This window comes from Rana temporaria, chromosome 4 (assembly GCF_905171775.1).
Source record: "Rana temporaria chromosome 4, aRanTem1.1, whole genome shotgun sequence".
Classification (NCBI taxonomy): Eukaryota; Metazoa; Chordata; class Amphibia; order Anura; family Ranidae; genus Rana; species Rana temporaria.
The window spans coordinates 84,251,800-84,278,070 of record NC_053492.1 but is presented as its reverse complement, the minus strand read 5'-3'; the positions used below and the strand labels follow the sequence as shown (position 1 = coordinate 84,278,070).

Here is a 26,271-nt window from a genome sequence, read left to right as displayed (position 1 = left end):
CATTCTGCGTATGACATGTTCATATCAGGCAACACTTTTGGTATGTTAGACCTAGCTTGGGACCATACTACAAACAAGGGTTCTTCAAGAAGTTTCCACACTTTATTTTGCAGTCATCTACCACAGCGTGAAAATTCTATACTAAACTGTATACACGATCGGATTTTCTGACAACAAATGTGTAATGGAAGGGTTTTGTTGGAAAAATCCAACCATTTGTATGCTCCATCGGACAATTGTCAGATATTCTGACAACAAATGTTTTATAGCATGCTTTAAAACTGTCCAACAACAAATGTGTCTTGTCAGATTATGTGATCGTGTGTACACAAGTCAGTCGGAATAAAATCTAAAGTACAAACACGCATGCTCCAAACCAATGCGAACCATAGCACAACATTAGCAGAAGTTGCCCAAAGGGTGGCGCTAAAGAGCTAAAAGAAAAAAAAATACGAAGTTAAGTGTATGTTGGCTGAAAAAGTTCTCCCATTTGTATGCATACCAAGTTCACTGCCAACGCCCTTGGAAATCCAATCATGTGTACAAGACTTAGGCCCCTTTCACATTGGACCTGTAGCCGCGGTGGCGGTATATCGCCGCTAAAAATAGCGGCGATATACCGCTGAGATTGCCGCGGGAATCGGCCGCTAGCGGTGCGGTATTAACCCCCGCTAGCGGCCGATAAAGGGTTAATACCGCCCGCAATGCGCCTCTATAGAGGCGCGTTGCGGGCGGTATTGCCGCGGTTTCCCATTGTTTTCAATGGGAAGGAGCGGTGAAGAAGCGGTATACAAGCTGCTCCTCTCACCGCTCCAAAGATGCTGCTGACAGGAGATTTTTTTGTCTCCCGCCAGCGCATCGCCTTAGTGTGAAAGCGCTCGAGCTTTTACATTGAGTCTGCAGTGAAGGAGTTTTTCAGGCGGGATAGCAGCGCTATTTTTAGCGCTGTACCGCCTGAAAAACTCCTCAATGTGAAAGGGGCCTTAGCCTAGGTTCACACTGCTGCGAATTCAAAATCGCGGTAAAATGCGCGATTTTACCGCGATTTCGCGGCCGCGATTTTGCCGCGATTTCGGCCGCAATTTAATGTAAATCGCGGCCCGAAATCGCAAAAAGTAGTACAGGAACTACTTTTTGAAATCGCAGATGCGGAGTCGCACTGATTAGGACAGTGCCATTGCCGACAATTGCCGCCGATTTGAGATGCGATTTGACATGTCAAATCACATCTCAAATCGTTCCAAATCGTACCCAGTGTGAACCAGGGCTAAAAGTCAGAAACTTTTTGAAGACCCCTTTGTATGATACCACATTTAGAAATCATACTGCCCTAATTCAGAAACACCTGAACGGTGATGCCCTTTGGAAAGTTTAGTCCCTTCTATTACGCAATTATTGTAGTAAAACCTAAATTGTGGAATGAGCTAATGGAGGGAACATGAGGTCTACATTATATGTAGACTATATTTCATTAGTACAGGCAGAAAAACTAGAGACATGAGGAAAGGTTTCATGTTTCCTCAACTCCAGTCTTCGAGGCACCCCAACTGGTCATGTTTTCAGGATTTCTCTCAGATGAAATGGCTGTGGTAATTACTAAGACAGTGAAACTGATCAAATCACCTGTGCAAAATAATGGAGTGCATGAAAACATGACCTGTTGGGGTGACTAAACAGTCCTAAAACTATAGTAAGTCTAAAGATTCCCTATCCCCAAGACTTCTCTTGCTGAATTTCGCCACAAACGGCCAGAGGTGGGAAACAAAACAAAAGGAAACACTATCACAATTAGTTACTACCGAGTCTATGTGCTGCATTTAGACTAGCTGCCCCAAGGCCAGCCACACACAGAGCAAATTTCTTTCCTGCAACCACGGGAAATTAGCTTGATTTCCCCATCAACACAGACAGCGTTAATGTGGGGAATCCCTCTTGCCGGGCCTTTGTCTTCTCCTAGGTGGGGGAAGCCAGTGATTACCGCTAGCAGCTACAGGAGCCACTTGCGATAATCACAAGAGAATCCAGCAGGCTGGTTGTACCCAAGTTGATCAATCATTCTACTTGGTACCAGGGCTGTGGAGTCGGTAGATAAATGTTCCGACTCCGACTCCTCAGTTTTATGTACTTCCGACTCCGACTCCCCGACTCCGACTCCTCTGTATTAATATGCAAATGTATTTTATACATTCCTTGAGGGAAAGAAACGCAACCAACCACAGGACTACTGGCTGGGAAACCAACAGTCTACTGTATTGCACAGTTTAAGCAAAAGACAAACACAATGAAAACAAAGTTTTATTAATTTTTTTTTTATTAATCAATCAAGTGGCTGGATAGTAGCAGCAGGCATAAACATCAGGAACAGGATCTTTACCAGTTCAAAAATACAAACCACATTATTTGGTTGTTTTAGAACAAAAACAAAGCTTATCTATAATGAACCAAAAACAAAATCTGTAAAACCTAGAAATGGTTTATATTAATCTTGAAATGTAGTTATAGGTTTAGCAAATGCAAATCAATTCAATGTAGAGTTCTAAGGAAGAGAATTGCCTCTGCCAGATCCTCTTTCATAGAGGCTCTTAAGTCAGACTTTATTATTTTTAGGGCTGAAAATAATCTTTCAACACTGACTTGGGTGGGTGGCATTGCAGTAACTATTCTGGCCACGTCACTAACGATCTCTGGATAAACAAGGATGGCTTCTTCAACAGTAAGTTTTGATGAGCGATCATACTTTTCAACTTCTTTTAGTGCTTTATAAAACTCCTGTTGGAATTTTTTTATTTGGACACTTACTGGTTCTCTAACATGCGTTCCCTGTAAAAGCAGAACACAACACTATGGAAAGTATAAGGCCCCTTTCACATTGAGGAGTTTTTCAGGCGGTAAAGCGCTAAAAATAGCGCTGCTATCCCGCCTGAAAAACTCCTGCACTGCAGACTCAATGTGAAAGCCCGAGGGCTTTCACACTGAGGCGATGCGCTGACGGGAGACAAAAAAATCTCCTGTCAGCAGCATCTTTGGAGCGGTGAGAGGAGCGGCGTGTATACCGCTCCTTCACCGCTCCTTCCCATTGAAAACAATGGGAACCGCGGCAATACCGCCCGCAATGCGCCTCTATAGAGGCGCATTGCGGGCGATATTAACTCTTTATCGGCCGCTAGCGGGGGTTAATACCGCACCGCTAGTGGCTGATACCCGCGGCAATTCCGGCGGTATAGCGCCGCTATTTTTAGCGGCGTTATACCGCCACCGCAGCTCCTGCCTCAGTCTGAAAGGGGCCTTAGTATTGCAGCTCCTAATTGTGCGTTGCGTGCCATATAGTGAAGCACATGAAAAGCATGCTTCTTCACGGTCACTTAACGTGTTCGTTTTGCGGTTACGTGAGGCACTGCATGCATTGGTCTTTATTCTTACAGTAGAGAAGTCATTAATTATAACTTTTTGTGAATTGGGACATTTAAACTTGCTTTTTTTTTTTTTTTTATTCCAATCTAAATTTAGTAGGAGTCGGAGTCGTTGCATTGTTTGCCGACTCTGACTCCAGGTACCCAAAATTTCCCCCGACTCCGACTCCTCGACTTCCTGCTGAACCGGCCGAGACTGGAACCATATATGGCCAGCCTAAGCCCTGACTACACAGACAATTATTATTTAACCCCCATTACAGAAATTCATCCTCTCCATTTGTCCTGTTTACCTTTATCATCCAAAGTGAAAAAACAAACAAAATCCTAACCTTTGGGGTGACATCAGGAAACGAATAGAGGGGAAATTCTCCAATGGGGACACTAGTTCTGGTGACACACTGTAATTTTATCACTTGGTAAGATTTTTCTCTCGCTTCCTGTTTTGGCTATGGGAACAGGAAGTGAAGGAAGATCTCCCCAATGGAAAAAAAATAACCTGACGAGTTATAATAACCTTCATCCAAAATTAAGAAAAAGAACCCCCCCACAAGTTTTGCCTTCAGTTACATTTTAAAGAAAGGACTTTGTTGTAGTGTCACAAGAGGGTAGCAGAAGCATGGGTGAAAACAGCAGAGGCAAGCAAAAAATCACAACTGAAAGAGCCACGATTATTAAACGGATGACTGTAGATTTAAGTCCCATACACACTATTAGATTTTCTTCAGATTTCCCAAAACCACATAATATATGTGGTCAAACCTTAAGAGTTTCAATTTGTATGCATCAGGCAGGACATTGGACTACATTTTTTTCCTCCTAAATAGCTTCCTTTACCTTAGTGCAGTCCTTCACCAAGACCCCTTTCACACTGAGGAGTTTTTCAGGCGGTACAGCACTAAAAATAGCGCTGCTATACCGCCTGAAAAACTCCTGCACTGCCTACTCAATGTGAAAGCCCGAGGGCTTCCACACTGAGGCAGGGCCGGACTGGCCTACCGGGATAGCGGGAAAATTCCCGGTAGGCCGCCTGCATTCAGTGCCCTGAGGCTGCTTATGCCTGCTGTAAGCCAAATACAAAGCAGCGGCGGGCCGCCGCTGCGGCCACCATCGTCGCAGCCGCCATCGCAATTGCAGGGGTTGCCCTGGGGCCGTTTGATGTCAGTAAAGGAAGCGGCGGGCAGGCGGGTTGCGGCCGCCATGATCGCCGCCGCACTTTTCCTCTCATCCGATCCGGCACCTGCGGAGGACTCGGCGTGATCGTGTCAACCTGAGGGGAGGAGCCAAGCAGAACGTCAGAACGCTGTAGTTCTTCTGCTCTATTTCCCCCTTTCAAGTTCCATCGGCCCGTGCGGCGCCAGCACCGCCCACAATGTCTGTCTGCAGGTGAGGGCATAGAAGGAGTGAGCAGCGTCGGCAGCCCTTGGAGTCGGAGCACAAAAATTCAGGTGAACTCATGAATAACAGTATAAAGAATCTCTCTCACCATTGCACGGTGCACCCCCAAGGCCCCCCCTCCTCTCTCTGTCAGTGTCACCTACCTTTGCTGCCCCTGCATTTTGTAATTTGTATAACAATCTCTCTCTTTCTCTCTCCCCAGGCATTGCATGGTGCCCCCCCCCCCCCCCTCTGTCACCATTGCTACCCCTGCAAATTGTAATCTGTATAATTATCTCAGGGGGGGGGGGACACCATGCTATGGTGAGAGAGAGAGAGAGATTATTATTCAGATTACAATTTGCAGGGGCAGCAAAGGCGACAGAGAGGGGGGTGCGCACCATGCAATGGTGAGAGTCTCTCAGACTCTCTCACCATTGCATGGTGCACCCCCCTCTCTCCGTCACTTTTGCTACCCCCTCTCTCACCGTTGCGCCCTCTCTCACCATTGCACCCTCTCTCACCGATGCACCCTCTCTCTCACCGATGCACCCTGTCTCTCTCTCTCTCTCCGATGCACCCCCTCTCTCTCACCGATGCACCCTGTCTCTCTCTCTCTCTCTCTCCGATGCACCCTGTCTCTCTCTCTCTCTCTCACCGATGCACCCTCTCTCTCTCTCACCGATGCACTCTCTCTCACCGATGCACCCTCTCTCTCTCACCGATGCACCCTCTCTCTCTCACCGAGGCAGCCTCTCTCTCTCTCTCTCTCTCTCTCTCTCTCTCTCACCCTCTCTCTCTCACCCTCTCACCGATGCACCCTCTCTCTCTCTCTCACCGTTTCACCGTTTCTCTCTCTCTCTCTCTCTCTCTCTCTCTCTCTCACACCGTTTCACCCTCTCTCTCACTCCCTCTCTCTCACCGATGCACCCTCTCTCACCGATGCTCGCTCTCTCTCTCTCTCTCTCTCTCACCGTTTCACCCTCTCTCTCACTCTCTCTCTCTCACCGATGCACCCTCTCTCCCTCTCTCTCACCGATGCACCCTCTCTCTCACCGTTTCACCCTCTCTCTCTCTCTCTCTCTCTCTCACCGTTTCACCCTCTCTCTCTCTCTCTCACCGTTTCACCCTCTCTCTCTCTCTCACCGTTTCACCCTCTCTCTCTCTCTCTCTCACCGTTTCACCCTCTCTCTCTCTCACCGTTTCACCCTCTCTCTCACCGTTTCACCCTCTCTCTCACCGTTTCACCCTCTCTATCTCTCACCGTTTCACCCCCTCTCTCTCTCTCTCTCACCGTTTCACCCCCTCTCTCTCTCTCTCACCGTTTCACCCTCTCTCTCTCTCTCTCACCGTTTCACCCTCTCTCTCTCTCTCACCGTTTCACCCTCTCTCTCTCACCGTTGCTCTCTCTCTCTCTCACCGTTGCACTCCCCTCTTTCTCTCTCTCTCTCATGGTTGCACCCTCTTTCTCTCATAATGGCACCCCTCTCTTTCTCTCACCATTGCACCCCCCCTCTCTTATCATTGCACCCCCTCTCTCACCATTGCAGCCCGGCCCCTCTCTGGCTCTCTCATGGATTTCTTTCTTCTTTTTTTTTTAAAGCAGATAAAAATAAATGTGCATTTATAATAGTTTTGGCCTGCAGAGCATTGCACCCCCTTTCTCCCTCACCATTGCAGCCCCTCTCTGGCTCTCTCTCGTGGATTTCTTATTTATTTTTACCTCAAAAAACAAAGTTTGAGAGAGGGGGGCTGCAATGGTGAGAGAGAGAGGGGGGCTGCAATGGTGAGAGAGAGAGGGGGGCTGCAATGGTGAGAGAGAGGGGGGCTGCAATGGTGAGAGAGAGAGAGAGAGAGATGGGGGCTTCAATGGTGAGAGAGAGAGAGGGGGGGGCTTCAATGGTGAGAGAGAGAGAGGGGATGCAATGGTGAGAGAGAGAGGGGGGCTGCAATGGTGAGAGAGAGAGGGGGGCTGCAATGGTGAGAGAGAGAGGGGGGCTGCAATGGTGAGAGAGAGAGGGGGCTGCAATGGTGAGAGAGAGGGGGGATGCAATGGTGAGAGAGAGAGTGGGGCTGCAATGGAGAGAGAGTGGGGCTGCAATGGTGAGAGAGAGGGGGGCTGTAATGGTGAGAGAAAGAGGGGGGCTGCAATGGTGAGAGAGAGAGGGGGGGGGGGCTTCAATGGTGAGAGAGAGAGAGAGGGGGGGCTTCAATGGTGAGAGAGAGAGGGGATGCAATGGTGAGAGAGAGAGTGGGGCTGCAATGGTGAGAGAGAGAGTGGGGCTGCAATGGTGAGAGAGAGAGGGGGGCTGCAATGGTGAGAGAGAGAGGGGGGCTGCAATGGTGAGAGAGAGAGGGGGGCTGCAATGGTGAGAGAGGGGGGCTGCAATGGTGTGAGAGAGGGGGGGGCTACAATGGTGTGAGAGAGGGGGGGCTACAATGGTGTGAGAGAGGGGGGGCTACAATGGTGTGAGAGAGGGGGGGCTGCAATGGTGAGAGAGAGAGGGGGGCTGCAATGGTGAGAGAGAGAGGGGGGCTGCAATGGTGAGAGAGAGAGGGGGGCTGCAATGGTGAGAGAAAGAGGGTGCATTGCTCTGTAGGCCAAAACAATTATAAACACATATTTATTTTTACCTGAAAAAAAAGTTTGATTAAAAAAAAAAAGTGTTTTTAATTGTTTTGGCCTACAGAGCAATGCACCCTCTCTCTCTCACCATTGCAGCCCCTTTCTGTCTCTCTCTCTCTCTCTCTCTCTCTCTCTCGTGGATTTTAAAAAATTTTCAGGTAAAAATAAATTCATTTATAATTTTTTTTGGCCTGCAGAGCATTGCATCTCTCTCTCTTATCATTGCACCCCCTCTCTCTCTCTCTGACGTTATGCTGTGGGGCTGGTATAATAATGCTATGGGGCTGGTATGAAATTATTTCCAGGGCTGGTTTTCATTCCCAGTCCGGCCCTGCACTGAGGTGAGGCGATGCGCTGGCGGGAGAGAAAAAAAATCTCCTGCCAGCAGCATCTTTGGAGCGGCGTGTATACTGCTCCTTCCCATTTAAAACCATGGGAAACCACGGCAATACCGCCCGCAATGCGCCTCTGCAGAGGCGCATTGCCGATATTAACCCTTTATCGGCAGCTAATGGAGGTTAATACTGCACCGCTAGCGGCCGAATCCCACGGCAAATCCGACGGTATAGCGTCGCTATTTTTAGCGGCGCTATACTGCCACTGCGCCCCCCACCCCAGTGTGAAAGGGGCCTTACCTCATTCTTCGATTTTGCTTTTAAATGTCCTTATTTCTTCTGAGAAATCCTCACTTCCTGTTCTGTCTGTAACTCCACACAGTAATGCAAGGCTTTCTCCCTGGTGCGGAGTGTCGTGCTCGCCCCCTCCCTTTGACTAAAGGAGAGTCAGGAATCCCACTAACACACTAAAACACGTAGAGAGCGTCCTGACTCTCCTGTAGTCCAAGGGAGGGGGCAAGCACGACATTCCACACCAGGGAGAAAGCCTTGCATTACTGTGTGGAGTTACAGACAGAACAGGAAGTGAGGATTTCTCAGAAGAAATAAGGACATTTAAAAGCAAAATGGAAGGATGGGGTACATGAAGGAGGACTGCACTAAGGTAAAGGAAGCTATTTAGGGGAAAAAAAAAAAATCATAATAAGCATCCTTTACCTGCAGACATTCCTCTTTTCACTTCCTCATTGTTTGTTTTTGCTCAGAAGTTGCTCTATTTCTTCTCTGTTCTGTTCACTTCCTGCTTGTCTGATTGTTACTCACCACCGTGAAGGGAGGGTTTACTGCGGTGGTCAGTAATGTGCTCACCCCCTCCTGGGAACTACATCTGTGTGGCAGGACGCTCTACGTGTTAGAGACTTCAAGAAGGTGTGAATTACTGGGCGTGCCACAATGCATACTGGGAAATGTAGTTCTTACATGAACGAATGATGCAAACCAGGAAGTGAATGAGAGAACAGAAACTAGAATGCCAGAGGTGATATAGATGAAGGAATTTAATAGGTATTTTACTCGTTTTTTAACAGAATCAATACACTATTCTGTCTGTCTACCTTGCAGACATTCATTTTAGGCAACATTTTTTTTTTCCTTTAGTGACCCTTTAAGTTAAAGTAATAGAAGTTTTGGAGTTTCAAAGATAACATTTTTAAAAGATAAATGAACTAGGGGCAGGATAGAAACCCCACATACTGTCGGCACCATCCTCATTTGGAAACAAGAATACACTTCAGCCGATCTTCATTGCAATGGCCCACCATGCAGCAGCTGGCTAAGCATTTGTACTTCTGGGTCCATAGAAATTTCTCAGTTGCCTATGAGCCTTAGGATACAAAATGCACTTTGGTTTCAGTGAAATAGTTATCAGCGTTGAAGTGAAGAGAAGGGGCATGACAAGCTGACAAACTACATGATGATGAAGTGCTTGATTAGCAGCTCAGCCTTTAATTACTTCACCAACTATCAGTCATCAGCACTTGTGTCAGGGCATAACAGAGAAAGCTCCCTGGACAGTTATCTCTTTCCTGTCCCTGGAGAGAAAAAGGGGATTCTACAAAACTATTATTAGCCTCAGTCCCTAACACTCTGCATTCTTCTCCTCTCCAAGACCCAGGGGCCTAATGCCTGTATCAGAAGACATTCCATGCTAAATGGACGGTAGTGCGTTTCTTCAAACTGCAAAAAAAAACACATATGCGATACGGGAACCAGTGCGATTCCAGTGCCAGTTACCGCAACGCATTTCCCCACAGGCAGTTCACACTGCCCTTCAATACAAAGTTAAAGGGTTGTAAAGGTACATTTTTCCCTAAATAGCTTCCTTTACCTTAGTGCAGTCCTCCTTCACTTACCTCATCCTTCCATTTTGCTTTTATATGTCCTTATTTCTTCTGAGAAATCCTCACTTCCTGTTCTTCTGTCTGTAACTCCACACCGTAATGCAAGGCTTTCTCCCTGGTGTGGAGTGTCGTGCTCGCCCCCTTCCTTGGACTACAGGAGAGTCAGGACGCCAACTAACACACAGCTCCTTTCTCTATCTGCAACGTAGAGAGAGTCCTGACTCTCCTGTAGTCCAAGGTAGGGGGCGAGCACGACACTCCACACTAGGGAGAAAGCCTTGCATTACTGTGTGGAGTTACAGACAGAAGAACAGGAAGTGAGGATTTCTCAGAAGAAATAAGGACATTTAAAAATCAAAATGGAAGGATGAGGTAAGTGAAGGAGGACTGCACTAAGGTAAAGGAAGCTATTTAGGGGAAAAAAAGAAAATTGTACCTTTACAACCCCTTTAACCACTTCCCTACCGAGTCATAGTAAAATGACGTCGGCAGGGACCTTTCGTCCTTCAGACTGGACATCATATGACCTCCTTGCTTTCACGGCCGCTAGGGACCCGGTGCGCATGCCCGGCGGCCGCAATGTCCGCCGGGCACCCGCAATCACGGCAGGACCATGGATCTGTGTGTGTAAACACACAGATCCATGTCCTGTCAGCGGTGAGAAGACAGATGTGTGTTCCCAGTACAGAGGAACACCCATCGATCTCCTCCCCTTGTGAGTCCCCCTACAGTTAGAACACACTTTAGGGAACATATTTAACCCCTTCAGCGCCCCCTAGGGTTTATCCCTTCCCTGCCAGTCACATTTACACAGTAATCAGTGCAGTTTTATAGCACTAATCGCTGTGTAAATGTAAATGGTCCCAAAAATGTGTCAAAAGTGTCCGATGTGTCCGCCGCAAAGTCACAGTCACAATAAAAATCGCAGATGGCCGCCATTACTAGTAAAAAATAAATAAATAAAAATGCCATAATTCTATTGCCTATTTTGTAGACGCTAGAACTTCTGCGCGAACTGATCAAATACGCTTATTGCGATTTTTTTTTTTACCAAAAATATGTGGAAGAATATGTATCGGTCTAAACTGAGGAAAAGAAAATATTTTTAAAAAAAAAATTATGATATTTATTAAATAAAAAAAGTAAAAGATGTGTTTTTTTCAAAATTGTCGCTCTTCTTTTGTTTATAGCGCAACAAATAAAAAACACAGAGGTGATCAAATACCACCAAAATAAAGATCTATTTGTGGAAAAAAAAAAGGGCGTCAATTTTGTTTGGGATCCACGTCGCACAACCGCGCAATTGTCAAAGTGCGACAGCGCTAAAAACTAAAAATTGGTCTGGGCAGGAAGGGGGTGAAAATGCCCTGTATTGAAGTGGTTAATGACACCCCCAGATCAGTTCACAGTTGCCTCATTTCCACTGAGCGGTTCGGTACGGTACGCTTTTTTGGGTGTTTCCATTATGAAAGCGTGCCATAAAAGCGAACCGTACCGGAAAATTCTGGGTCCTGCTTCAGATGTGGGACCATAGAGAATGGAACAGTTCCATTAGGGCGGACCTACAAATACATCTCACTGATTGGTGGATGTGCTAGGCTTTTTTTCTAAACCTTGCATGGTCCCGGATTGCCCGATTTGCAGTGGAAATGCTCTGCAGAATAGACCGGACCATTCTAACCCGTTCCATTCTAAGCGACCCGAACCGATCCGCTCAGTGGAAACGAGGGAAGTGTGAACTGTGAATTCAGACAGGAATCAGATTGCATGGGTGCCTCCAGCAGCGCGCGTGCCCCTAGTGGCCACAGAACGAAGTGAAGTAACACAACGTAGTTTCGCCGAGCCATGCTGCCACAGTAAGACTGCGGCGGCTGGTCGGCAAGTGGTTAAAGACCAAGACTGTTGGTTACACAAGCTTTACAATTATGATCTATAAAATAAAAAGTTTGATTTAAACCCCTAAAAGGGATGCAACCAAAGACTTTTGAACTTACATTAATACCTTACATAAACTTTAATGACATACATCTACATGTATATTATACAATTTATACTTGGGTGTCTCTTTTAAAAAAGATTGGTTAATAATTCATCAAGGCCATATCAGTTTTATCTTTTGTCAATAGCATTAACTCAGCAGGGGATGAGACCGGTATATAAATATATTTCCATTATCTCTTTCTGGTGTCAGCAATTTGGTCTCTGATGATCCTATAATAGCAGGCTCTCCCAGGAAGGATTATAGTGAAAGCAGTAAATCAGCAGAGTGAATCTCCCCCCCTGAAATAGTGCACACATCATCTCTATTCCAAGTATATGAATGAGGTCTTCCTGGCCGCTAATAAACTGCATGCACCCACTTGCCTGGATGCTACCATGAGGTCAATGCTTGTCACCACTTTGCAGCATGATAAATCACCACACATACTCGGTTTACTTCAGAAGTATTTTTAATAGAACTTACAAAAATGTCAGCGCTACAAATATTTCACAAATTAGACACAGGATCTACTACAACCCATAGAAAAGAGCAGCTGTCTTTACAGTTTTCCTCGACAACCGATACTCAAGACAGGTTAAAGGCACAGGGGATGATTTAGAAAACAAACAAAACACGAGCAAGTAGAAGCAACAGCGAATATCACCATGTAGGTCAGTGAATGAGCACCAAGGCCCCTTTTACACTGGGCGCTGGCGGTATAGCGGTGTTATTTTTAGCGCCGATATACCTTAGTTTTTCCCGCGATATTCGGCCGCTAGTGGTGCGGTTTTAACCCCCGCTATCGGCTGAGAAAAGGCTAAAACCGCCCGCAAAGCGTTGCCGAAACAGCGCATTGCGGGTGGTATAGCTGCGCTGTCCCATTGATTTCAATGGGCAGGAGCGGTAAACACACCGCTCCAAAGATGCGGCTAGCAGGACTTTTGGAGCGTTCCTGCTAGAGCACCGCTTCAGTGTGAAAGCCTTCGGGCTTTCACACTGAAAACTGCAGGGCAGGATTTTTTTTAGGCGTTATTTAGGCGCTATTTTTAGCGCTAAAACGCCTGAAAAACTCCTTGGTGTGAAAGGGACCCAACACCTGACTGGTTGGTGTGGGTAAAAGCTATACTTTTGCCTTGCTCAGATTTTTGATAAATTAGCCCAGGATTCCACACTTTGGCCTTCAGGGATAACAAGCAGGTCACGGTTTGGACAACTCCAAACACCCAGCTGTGTTATTTAGTATTATATTCAAGGAACAATAATTGGTTATTTGGTTGAGGACCATGCACATAGTAACACATGACTACCTAACCTCCTTGGGCAGTCCATAGAGGAGTCAGTTTTTTATTTTATTTTACCAACTCCCACTGAGTGATTGTATTCTGATAGCAGGTAGACTTCTCTTCCATTAGAATGCACTGATCAGCGTAGCAGGCTATAGCCTGCAGCTCCGATTGAGCAGGCAAATTCCAACAGCATGGTTGCACGGAAGTCGTCAATCAAGTTCTACACAACCAGTGCCCATACATGTATCAAAGTTTGGCCAGCCCCTGCTGAACCAGACAAATTTTGATCCATGTATGGCAAGCTTTTAACAAACTGGTGAAACAACAGCTCCCGTAGCAAGCCACTGCTTATAACTGCATTGCAATACAGGATTTCACCAGCAGATAGCGGCAAAATAGCATCTGATAAAAACCTAGGGCCAGATTCACAAAAGAGATACGACGGCGTATCTCCTGATACACCGTCGTATCTCTGAGAGTATCTATGCGGCTGATTCATAGAATCAGTTACGCATAGATAGCCCTGAGATCCGACAGGTGTAATTGACTTACACCGTCGGATCTTAGGATGCAATACTTCGGCCGCCGCTGGGTGGAGTTCGCATCGTTTTCCAGCGTCGGGTATGCAAATTAGCATTTACGGCGATCCACGAAGGTACGCACGTTCGTTACGTCGTTGCTAGTCGTTTTTTCCCATCGCAAAGTTAGGCCTGCTTTTTCATGGCTTAATTTTAGACCGCCCATGTTAAAGTATGGCTGTCGTTCCCGCGTCGAATTTCAATTTATTTTTTGCGTAAGACGTCCGGGAATACGAAATTACGTTACGCACGTGGCCGTTCAAAAAACACGTCGGGGCGCCGTAATTTCACGCAAAGCACGGCGGGAAAATTCCAAACGGAGCATGCTCAGAACGTTCGGCGTGGGAGTGCGCCCAATTTAAATGGTACACGCCCCATTTGAATTAGGCGGGCTTGCGCCAGATGGCTTTACGTTACACCGCCGTAAGTTTACACGCAAGTGCTTGGTGAATCAGGCACTTGCGCTGAAAACTTGCGGCGGTGTAACTTAAAGACGATACGTTACGCCGCCGCAGTTCTCTATGAATCTGGCCCCTAGGGTCTAGACTATCTAGACCAGTGATGGCGAACCTTGGCACCCCAGATGTTTTGGAACTACATTTCCCATGATGCTAAACTACACTGCAGGGTGCATGAGCATCATGAGAAATGTAGTTCCAGAACATCTGGAGTGCCAAGGTTCGCCATCACTGGTCTTGGACAAACCCGTCCTATAAATTCCTTTGCAGGTAACATTAAAAAGTGAACCTTCCCTTGCAAAGTGGACTTCCGTATATATGCTCTGCACCACCCCATTACACAATAGCAGAAAATGTATTTCAGTTAGGCTGTCTAAATAACCATTTAGTTTAGGGGCCACTACTTCCTAATTTTTCACCTAGGCGATGATGTAAACATTGGCTCCCGCCATCTTCAGGGATGTCCACATCACACATCCTAGAAGTGTTTCACTTGGAGACCAAGCAACACAGGACATGGCAGCCTTACGGCATATCTGCACATGCCATGAGACCCCAGCACATGCGCAGATGTGCCACTGGCCCCCTATATCTGGTAGAAATCTGCAGATGTGCAAACAGAAGTTTCACAATGGTACCGTGCTAAGAGGGGGTTCATGGAGAACTTTAGCAACAAGCAAGGCAGCGCTAGACTTCATAGACTAGTATACATATTTTTTTTAGGTCACTTGTTACATAGCTAGAAATTTGTTTTAGCCAGGTAAAGTGACGTTCCTCTAAAGAAAACAAGTACTCAGAAATCAGGCTGCCAAAGTCGATGTCCTGAAAATGCTAAGTTACCTGGCTGTGCTGTGGTTCAACACTAAAACAGAACAAGCATATGGCAAGTCAGGAATCCTCATTTGCATACTTGTTCTTGGTCAGTGACTCACAACATGAGGCCATTGCATTAGACTGAACCTACGTATATCTCACCACAGATTTCCTATTTACACCAGCGCAGGTGGATCAACACATTTTTCTGTGTTGATGTACTGAGTGGTGACATTTTTGCTGGATTATAGAGTGTTTCTCCATCCACTGACAATAGAAATTTACAATATACATACAGTATATAAAATAACGCGTTTGCACTGCTGAGGCTTGACCAGCCCTGGAAATATATTTTTAGTTTTGTTGAATGTGTTTTATATCTTTCTGTGCAATGCAATTACCAGGAAGATTAATTCTTATTTGAAGAACTTCAGAAATGGCAATAGATTTTACACTTACTTTAAGCCAGCTTGGGTCTAATAAATGATCCCGATGCCACCTCTATGTGGCCGATTGTTTACAAACAGGAAGCAGCACCCTCTTCTGGTGGGTGCTCCTATGATTTCCCTCTCTGTGCATTAAATATAGAGCATCTCTTGCTTAACCACCTCTGCCACTCATGAGAAGCCTTGCATTTTTTCCTCAATAAACAAAAGGCTTCCTCCGATTGGCCAAGGTGGAGATCATAATGCCATCCACCCACCTCGGCCAATCAGAGGAAGCCTTGTATTTTTTTTTTTTAAAACAAATACAAGGCTTCTCCTAAATGGCAGAAATGTCAGAGCAAGCAACGCTCTATATTTAGTGCGCAGAGCGATGTTGCAGGAGAACAAGCCAAAGGGGCACACCTTTAGACTACAATACTAAATTAAAGATTAACAAATCAACCACACAGGTGGCATCAGGATCATTCATTTTAGTTTTAAAGTTACCCTGTTGCTTCACCAGAAATTGGGCTACCAGCAGCCTGTCATAGATTACTGCGACTCCTTTTCTTTGGGAGCCAAAGCTGGCACTAGTATCCAACACTTCTAGGTAGGTATGATTTTTTCTCCCACACTAAAAACTATGGTTGCAACTGCTGGCAGATATTTTACTACTGTGTCCAGGGATGGACTGGCCATTGGGACCACAGGGAGTTTCCCAGTGGGCCGGCTTCAGTGACAGCGGACTGCTGCACCCCTCTGTCTGTTCCCACCCAGGTGAGCGCTGCGGGGAGGGAGAAAGAAGCAGGGGGGACGACAGAGGAGCATAGGGGGAGGGGACAGACAGCTGACTCAACAGCTATGGCCTGGGAGTTTCTCACTTCTGCCTAATCTTGTCCCATAAGGGGGGGCACCAAACTGATTCTTTGCCCCGGGTGAAATAATGTCTAGCTTCCCCATTGGTACTGCCTATAAGAGTACCCCAGCACCAGCTGTTCTACGCTAATAAAGTAGAACGGCTAGTGAAGGGGGAGAGGGGGCTTGGGTGGCCGGGGGGGGGGGGGGTGTGGGAGTTGTCCGGCCGCCATGGGAGAAACCTGTCAAAGTGGGCCAGTCTGGATGAAGTCCAGGGCCAAATTTCTGTCCCAGTCCCTGCAGCAGGAAACATATCCATAAATGTTGGATATTAGTGGAGGACCTGGCTGTGGAAGATGGCAGGCAAGTATTGGTAAACTCTTTCCACAGTCTGCTGCTACCTTTATTTTTCTGGGCAGTATCTTCAGTGTCTTAAGGGTTTATGCACACAGGTTCAGTGCTTTTGTTAGGTTTTTTTTATTTTTACACCTCCGAATGCAGCCAATGTACCCCATGCATATTTTGTCATTTAAGACCGTACTTTAGAGCAGTACTGGTTCATGGGAGGGGGGAACATATTGGCATGTAAATGTTAGCATGTTCAACGAAAATGTACTAATGTAATGAATACCATCACTCAGGGCCAACATGTAAATATCAAGATGGTATAGCCAGTGGCACCAGCTCCACCAATTACATACCACTGATTTTTACAAGTTGGCTCTGAATGAGTCGGACTGGCATTTGCGGGTAGAGCTGATGCTCCTTGTATATATTGCATGGCTATGGGCCATTCTTGTGGCAATTAGTTCCTCGTCATGGTTTGCAATAAGGATGGGGGGGGGGGGGTGAAGTTAATGGTTCTCGGCATCATGACACAAATATTTTCACAATGCATTAAGAGACATGGAGGAGGGTGTAGGTAGCATGGTTTAAGGTGCTGTGGTTCCCCATTTGGTGGGGAGGAGCCCTTTCTGCCTGTGTCTACTAAATTGGCACAGACAAACTGCTCCTCCCATTGATAGCAGATCTGATGCCGAACTACAACACCATAAACCATGTTGGCTCTGCCCCAATGGCTCTTCAAGCGAAAACAATGGCATCAGAACACTGACAACAGTGGACACCACCCCCTTATCCTAAATGCAGACTTGATTGCCACAAGAACAACCCATCAATTATAAGGGGAGAACTAGTTCAGCCAACATCGTTGCTATGATGCCGGCAGCTTGAGCCAATTGGGCAAATTTTCACTGTACGTGTCTACACGCTACAGAAATATTTACATGAATAGTGTTAAAGCAACATTTTACTTATGATCTTGTTGCCAGCCTCTGCATTGATAAGGGCATGTTATTATGGCCATGTGCATAAGCCCTTAATGCAAGATACAGCTCTATTTCGTATTGTAGACATGAACTACTATGTTATGCAAGCCATGGGCATTCGGAAACCAGAAGCAAAGTAGTACCCTTGCTACAACCAGGACAAACACAGCTCTGTCTAGAAAGTTGACTATTGCACAGTTTAGGACAGGAGAGTGAACTGGGCCTGTTCCAAGATTTTTAAAAACAAAAAAGAACAGTTTATTGATCAAAAAAAAAAAAAAAAAACTTTATTAAAACAGAACTTCATCAATGACAAAATAGTTTTAACAGTAAAGAGGAAAATGCCTTTGAATCCTAAAATAAACATAGAATTACCAACATGTAACCAATATTCATTTCCTAGCTACACTTAGGATAGACAGAATACTTTTTATACTGTTAACTTCTATTGTAACAAAAATAAAATCTGCAATTCAAAACCTGTGTGGCCAGCCTCTTAGTATATACAGACAAAAAACGATTTATATTTATTTATGTACACTGTACATTAGAGCGAGCCACATTCCATATTGGCCTATTGCTGGAAATGCAGCTGGGACTTTTAGTTCCTCAGATGGAAAGACCCATCCTGCTGTACAAGGTTATATATGATATAACCAGATCTAGAGGAATCCCAGGAAAACTGGGGTGCTGAAATATATCTGCCAGGGAAGAAACCTAAACACATTTTCCAAAAAGAGCTTAATTGTAAAGTTATTACACATCAAGTTGTCGGCTGAATACATATTTAATTTGGCTGACAGCGGGATGTATAATATCCTTATGATATAAGTAGAATTCCAGCCTAAACCTATATAGTCTTAAAAGTCTTGAACCTGCTCCCTTCTCCTCCTCCTAACAGCCATACAGTCAGCTGCCTAGCCTGTAAAAATTGCACACACTTAAATCTTACACCTATTTCCAGCCCACTCCAGTCTGGTCATGTGATCCACACCTCTGGCTCCTCAATGCCGGTCAGCGGTGCCTGCAGGGGAGAGAAGGGACGAGCACAGACAACGGCTGGGCTGTGGCTACCTATGGGTGATGTCATTGCTCCCAGAATTCCCATCTGTTGTCAAGCACTCTCTCCTCTCCCCTGCAGCCACCAATGACTGGAGTGGGCTTAAATATTTCCCCCTAGATGGATGCTCGTTTTGTCTAGGGGAATCGGCTAGTAGTTTTAAAATATGATCCATACTTACCGTTTACGAGATGCATCTTCTCCGCCGCTTCCGGGTATGGGCTGCGGGACTGGGCGTTCCTATTTTGATTGACAGTCTTCCGAGAGGCTTCCGACGGTCGCATCCATCGCGTCACGATTTTCCGAAAGAAGCTGAACGTCGGTGCGCAGGCGCAGTATAGAGCCGCACCGACGTTCGGCTTCTTTCGGCTACTAGTGACGCGATGGATGCGACCGTCGGAAGCCTCTCGGAAGACTGTCAATCAAGAAGGAACGCCCGCTCCCGAAGACCCATACCCGGAAGCGACGGAGAAGATGCATCCCGAAAACGGTAAGTACGGATCATATTTTAAAACAACTAGCCGATTCCCCTAGACAAAACGAGCATCCATCTAAGGGGGAAAGATAAAAAAAATATATAATTGGGTGAACTCCCGCTTTAAGTACATGCAATTTATTTTTATTTTTTACACAGGTTAGTCTGCATGGGCATTAGGAAGATAAAATAATTATTTTTATTACTAGTTAGGTTTGGGCTGTAATTGTACTGTAAACACTTTTTGTGGAACACATCATCATGGTTTCTTCTTTGGTGTCATTATCTGTGCATGCCTGTACATCTTTACAATAAATCTTACAATCAAACAAGGCAAAATAAGAAAAATAAGAACATTTCGGTGGTTTCTGGCTGAATATACCAGCCAAGGTCTGAAAGCCATGATCCTTGAAGCGGTCTCCCTTGTGGCAGCAAAAACTTGTCATCTTGAAAAGAATATTGTTGCAGAATTTTCAGCATGCAACACACTTCTGGGTGTGGAAGGTCTGGTCCTCTTCCAAACCCTACATCATTACCTTTATACTGTAATAAATGCAATTTGCTCATTATTTTATGTACACTCTGCAGCCACATTTGCTCATGATTTGTTCTGCACAACGGCTGTAACGAAGACTATGGACCAGGTCTTTCCACACTTTCTATTTTGCCAAGACACTATCTCACCATCCGTGATCAGCGTGGGGGAATGAAAGACAGAGAACAATGAGAAAGAATATATAACTCCCCATATGTAACCACAGTAAGGGAAATATCGAAGAGCACGCACAATTGTAAAACGCCCAATTTTTTTTTTTAAATAAAACACAAAACTAGAACATAACATTTTCTCACTGAAAACACATTAAACCAAGTTCTCATATTTGTGAGATTTTAAATGGCACTCTAAATCCACATCCCCAATGAACTACTACAGACCAACATTTTAGATTACCTCAAAAGCACAGATGTGAACAAAACAAAACAAAAAAAAAATTATATATAATATGTTTATATACATATACCTGCCACAGCCAATTAAAATTTTTACTACAAAACGCTCATTAAACGAGCATCATAATTGTATGTGCCATCACTGCACACTTCTGTGATCTCAGCATTACATAAAAAAAATCCTAAACCAATGCTACATGTGAATAGAACCGGAAAAACAAAAACAAAAAAAACCCGATATACTCCCTGAAATTATTTCACTAGAATTAGTATACAAAGTACAAATAGCTGACATCATTTAGTGTATAATAAAATTCTAGAGTCCAAAAAACCTAAATATATTGTATATTATCCCTTACTTCAAAACATCTCATTGCTCTAAATTCCTGGCACTATTACAGAACATGAATGAAGACCTGACTGAAGAGTTGGTTTTGGAAAAGGTTCTGAGGACACCTGGGAGGAAAGGTTTTATAAAATTTTGATATTCCATATTTATTTATCCACCTCTGAAAATGAAAATGATCACGAGCAGAGCTTATGATTCAGTTTGCCATAATGACATCAGCAGCTTAATTTATCTAATTCCCAGTTCACACACTGCTACATTTCCAATGGTCTTAGAGGGCAGCGTAGACACTTTGGAATTACATCTGTCGATGATCGTAACATGAGTCAGATATTTGTATCTGTGATCACTGCAAGATTATAAAAAACTTTTTACAAGCATCAAAGTCTGAGAAAAGTTTAGAAGTTACTGTAGACAATGCCAATAAAGCTGTACCACATTTGATCAGAGCAGGTTTCTTCACTCCAGCTCCCCCAAAACGGGACATTATTGTGAGGCAAAAGATATAAAGCTCCTTTCTAGAGCCTTGGACATCCATAAACATTAAAACGGGGTTGGTGTTTTGTGCGATTGAAACAGCACCTCCTTTTAGAGTCCAAAGCATTTATAAAGACGAGCTTTATCCCATCAGTGTCGATAGAAGCCTCCATTTATCAGTCTGTAAGACAAAAGGAAACACAAGAGTCAGCCACAATAAAGAGACAACAGCCGTGAATGCCTGGTAATGTCAGCTAAACAGATTTATGAGTGACTGGTCTGGAATTAAGCTTTCCCACATTTGATGTTGCTGCTATCTGCTTCAGGCAGATGTTCCCCGGGCCAGATTTCATTTGTTTTATAGAAAAAATGATTATAGAGAACACAAGGACAACATGGTGTAGACATGACACAGCTCTGGGCAAGCACATGCTATAAATCCAGATGTTTGTGCTATGCATCCCAGACAGTGTGTGGGTTAAAGGAGACCTGGTTCTGATATATGGTTTGATTTATACAACTTACTAGACTTACTTGGAAAATCAGCCGGTACCTCTGTAGACATTTTAGGTTGAAATTGTAACCGGTTTTAAGTAGGCAAAACCTCGCTATTGTTCTGCAAGCTCCTACTGTACCAGTGTCTCTGATATGGCATTGAAACTCCTTTAGATTCCAGCTTCTGGAATGCTAGAAGTTTAGGCAGCCTCTACCCCCTTGCCAAGTGACACCACTTGGAAATTCATCCTCTCACTACGACATCAGTGACCTGTCACCATGCCCAAAAGTTTGGGTGTTTCGGGGACGGCAGGTGCTTCTGATAAGGTACTAGTAAGCAGCCTTTTGGTGCCTTATATACTGCTGCACAATTGGTTTTCTTGCTTTCACCCCATCTTAGGTTTCCTTCAAAACGTATATGCAAAAAATAAAAATGAGGACATCTAAAAGTATATATATATATATATATATATTATATATATTATATATATATATATATATATATATACCTCAAAATTTCCACTCGCCTGCTAGCATTTGGCAAGTGGATTTAAGCTGGGGGCGAGTGATGACAGGGCTGCATGACCAATCTCCCTCCAATCTGTGTCTACACTTAGAGCCCCGATGCGATTGGCGGCCGAGGAGGAAAGATGCATGCTCGGGAAAAGTATTCTGGTGAGCCGCGCACAGGCAGAGCAGTACACAGGTGCTCTCCTTACAATTCTCATTAAGCCATGGGACCTAACAGTATGACCTCTCTGAGCCTGCCCTCCTCCCCCCCGACCAATGTAAATGGAGAGCAGGGAGCAGGAAGTAATGAGTCAGGTGGAGGATTGCGAAAATTACCACTCCGGGTGTCCCAGGTAGGCAGTGCAGCGCTCACTGAAAGTTGCCCTGACATGAGAGTGGCAGCCTTCCAGTTTGTGCAGTTTTCTTCTCCTTGTGCTCTATGTAGGTGTCCAGCAGTTCAGCCTGAGCACTGTGAGCAGACTGGTCTCAATGTGTGCTGTGCGGTGTCAATGTGTGCTGTGCTATGGTGACAACGGCTGTGCAGTTGTGTGGATCTCGGCGCTGGATTGTACTCCAGCTCCTCTCCTCACTGCCAGCCTGAATAAAAGGGGGAAGTGGGGACATGCAAGCGTGGAGCCGCACACACAGGCTCCTGATGATGAGATGAATAGGAGAGGGAGAGAGAGAGGATGGATGGGAGTTGCAGAGGAGACCGCAAGAGAATGGGGAAGAGATCCAGTTCTAGTGTCCTGTCCCTCTGGTCTGCCCCCAGTGCCCTGTCCCTCTGGTCTGTCCCCAGTGCCCTGTCCCATTTTGTTAAAGTTGTTTTTGGTAATATTTAATTGTGCAACTTGATTCTGCATAAAACATTTAACAGTGTCATTCCATGAGATAATCTACAAGGGCGTGTTTAGGGGCACAATTAGGCTTGGAGCAGTGTATGAATTAGGTGGGGCAACTGGTGGCGAGTAACTCTTGAGGCCTGGCTAGTAGCTCTACAAGAGCAATAGCCACATTTAATGCTAAAAATAACTTGGACGGTCTACTTTCCAAAAAGTGGTCATTTGGGGAGGGAATCATACTGTCTTGACATGTCATGTTAGGGCCTCAAGAAATGAGACAGGCCATCAGTACATCAGGTGTGATCAATTTTCAATAATTGGTACCATAGCTTGTAGACTCTAGAACTTTCACACAGACCAAATAATATACAGTAAAACCTTGGTTTGAGAGTAACTTGGTTTTTTTTTTTTATAAATTTTGACTTGATATACAAGTAGAGTCATGGCACAACCAAGTATAAAATAGAAGAGAGGCGCCTCTAGGTGCAGCAATATGGTTACATTTAATGAAGGTACAACATTTAGCAACTTATTGTTACACTTAGAGGCACCTCTCTTCTCTTTTATACTCTGTAGCTCCTGCTGGATTTTGCTTCCAATCCCCTTGTGGATGGACATTTTATGGTTACACAACCTATCACATTGCTATAATCTTTTTTATATGGACTATAAAACTGAAGGACTTATATAAATGGTTGTGGAACGAATCATCCGAGTTTCCATTATTTCTTATGGGGAAATTTGCTTTGATATACAAGTGCTTTGGATTACAAGGATGTTTCTGGAACAAATTATGCTCACAATCCAAGGTTTTACTGTATACCGATTTAGGTTAGTTTTTATCAAAGAAATGTAGCAGTATAAATGTTGGTAAAAATGTATGAAGAAAAATTACTTACGGTATTTGCAAAATTTTATAAACAGAAACTAAGAAAAACGCATTTTGTTTTAAAAAGGTTCAGTCTTTTTTCATTTGTAGAGTAAAAAAAAATATTTAAAAACACCACCGGTGATTAAGTACCACCAAAAGAAAGCTTTTTTGTGTGAAATAAAATGATAACAATTTTTATGTAGGTAAAGTGTTGCATGAGTAATTCTCAAAGTGTGAGAGCGCTGAAAGCAGAAAATTGGTCTGGGTAGGAAGGGGGTGAAAGTGCTTAGTACTGAGGTGGTTAAAAATGGGGTCCCCCCCCAAATTCACACCTGGCCTTAGCTCTAGTATGGATTTTGAGGATAAGCCCACAAAAAATAAAATAAAAACAATAATAATAATAATAATAAAAAAAACACACGCGTTTGTGTGCGGGTGCCCCTCAAAATCCATACCAGACCCTTCTCTGTGCATGCAATCTGGCAGGCCAAAAAAGGAGGGGGAAGACGAGGAGCGCATATCGCCCCCCCCCTCAAATACCGGGCCACATGCCCTCAACATGGAGGGGGGGGATGCTTTGTTAGGACTTTGAGGGACCACACAAAAGGTTTTTATTTTGGCATTGGGCTCCCCTTACAATTGTTACCATACCCAAATGGCCTGGTATGCATTTTTTTGCATTCAGCTGTCAGCAGAGAACCCCGCTGACAGCTGAGAAGTCATCGGCTGTTAAGGACACGGCAGCCGCCTTGAGAGCCCACTACTTGACAACCAGCTATTTACTGGTCAAAGATGCCGGTGGCTGCCACTAAGCAAAAATAACAAAAACGCTGGAAACCAGCTCTTAGACGCAGTTGGAAAAATAAAATAAAATTATTATATATATATATATATATATATATATATATATATATATATATATATATATATATATACATACATATATATATACATATACACACACACACACACACACACACACACACACACACACACACACACACACACACACACACACACACACACACACACACACACACACACACACACACACACACACACACACACACACACACACACACACACGGCCAGATTTAGATAGATCAGCGAATCTTTAGATCCGCGTAATCTATCTGATTTAAGATCCGCCGCCGCAAGTTTGAGAGGCAAGTGGGTAATTCACAAAACACTTACCTCCACCAAACTTGTGGCGGCGTATCTTAAATCCCCCGGCGGAATTCAAATTCTGCGGCTAGGGGGAGTGTAGCATTTAAATCAAGCGCGTCCCCGCGCTGATTTAACTGCGCAAATTTTACCAGCGTGCATTGCTCCCAATGACGTCGCTAGGACGTCATTGGTTTCGGCGTGAGCGTAACTTGCGTCCAGCGCTTTGGAGAATCGACGTGGAGAATCGACGTTTAAAAAAAAAATTTGACGTGGGAACGACGGCCATACTTAACATTGGCTGCGCCTCATAGAAGCAGGGGTAAGTATACACCGGGAAACCGCTTACGTAAACGATGTAAAGTGACTGCGTCGGGCCTGCGTACATTTGTGAATTGGCGTATCTCGCCGATTTACATATCGTCGCCGTAAATCAGCGAGAATGCCCCCAGCGGCCATTTTAAAATTGCAGTTAAGATCAGACGGTGTAACACAGTTACACCTGTCAGTTACGCATAGATATGCCTAAGCTCTGATTCTATGAATCAGTCGCATAGATACGACCGGCCTAACTCTGAGATACGCCGGTGTATCAGGAGATACACCGTCGTATCTCTCTCTGAATCTGGCCCAATCTCTCTCTATATAAAAAATACCCTATGCCAAGTGCCCCTATGCCAAGATGCTTGCTCTGGGGGCACTCATGTGTACTCACTTTCAAGCTGGCTCTGTGTGGCTTAGTCCCACCCCCGACTCTCTCCTCACTGGCTGTGATTGATAGTGATTGTGTCTCAACCAATGAGAAGAGTGAGACCCAAGAGACCTGCTGCTCTCGTGCACGTCACTGGATTGGGATCAGGCAAGTATTAGGGGGGCTGTGGGGGAAGCTGCACCCTGAAGGTTTTCTACTTGAATACATGCAGGTAAAAACCTTCACCCTCTACAACCACTTTAAATAGTATGACTGCAAAACAAAAAAACAGTAAGTAGACTTTGTATTTCCTTTCTATTTATAAAGACAATGTTCGGCAGACTTGGGAACCATCTTTTGATGGAAAACCCTTTCCATAACTAGTAACCATCTTCTCTGATGAAAAGACATGTGCATATTATACATTTATGATGGTGCCAAATATAGAACAGATATGCAGCTACAAGAAATGTATATGTATCTTGTGTATGACTGATGATCAGAAGACAAAAAAGAGATTATCTTAAAGCAGAGCTCCACCCTAAAGTGGAACTTCCGCTCATTGGAACCATCCCCCCTCCGGTGTCACATTTGACACCTTTCGGGGGGTGCAGATACCTGTCAAACACAGGTATTTGCACCCACTTCTGGGAGTCCTCTCTGCTGGGATTCTGCGGGTAGTGCGTCACTTCCTGTCCCCACCCGTTGTGTTCTGGGAAACACTCGGCTCCCAGAACACAGCAATGACCAGCGAGGACGGCGCTGCACGACTCGCACATGCGTCGTAGGGAATCCGGCAGTGAAGCCGGAATGCTTCACTTCCTGGTTCCCTCACCGAGGATGGCGGTGGGGGGAAGCAGAGTGACGAGCGATTGCTCGTCTTCTGCTGCAGACCTCGCTGGACTCCAGGACAGGTAAGTGTCCTGATATTAAAAGTCAGCAGCTGCAGTATTTGTAGCTGCTGGCTTTTAATATTTTTTTTACAGCGGACATCCGCTTTAACAGAAAACAGGCAA

General features: G+C 44.9%; 1 protein-coding gene across 1 annotated transcript in view; it reads right to left on the bottom strand.

Moving 5' to 3' along the window:
* Positions 1 to 19,038: 19,038 nt before the first annotated feature.
* Positions 19,039 to 26,271, bottom strand: part of E2F6 (E2F transcription factor 6) — a 53,144-nt gene continuing 45,911 nt past the window's right edge. The window contains exon 7 of the mRNA XM_040348579.1: positions 19,039 to 20,863. Coding sequence (XP_040204513.1) covers positions 20,859 to 20,863 — 5 coding nt within the window. The 3' untranslated portion in view covers positions 19,039 to 20,858. The remainder of the gene's footprint in view (positions 20,864 to 26,271) is intronic.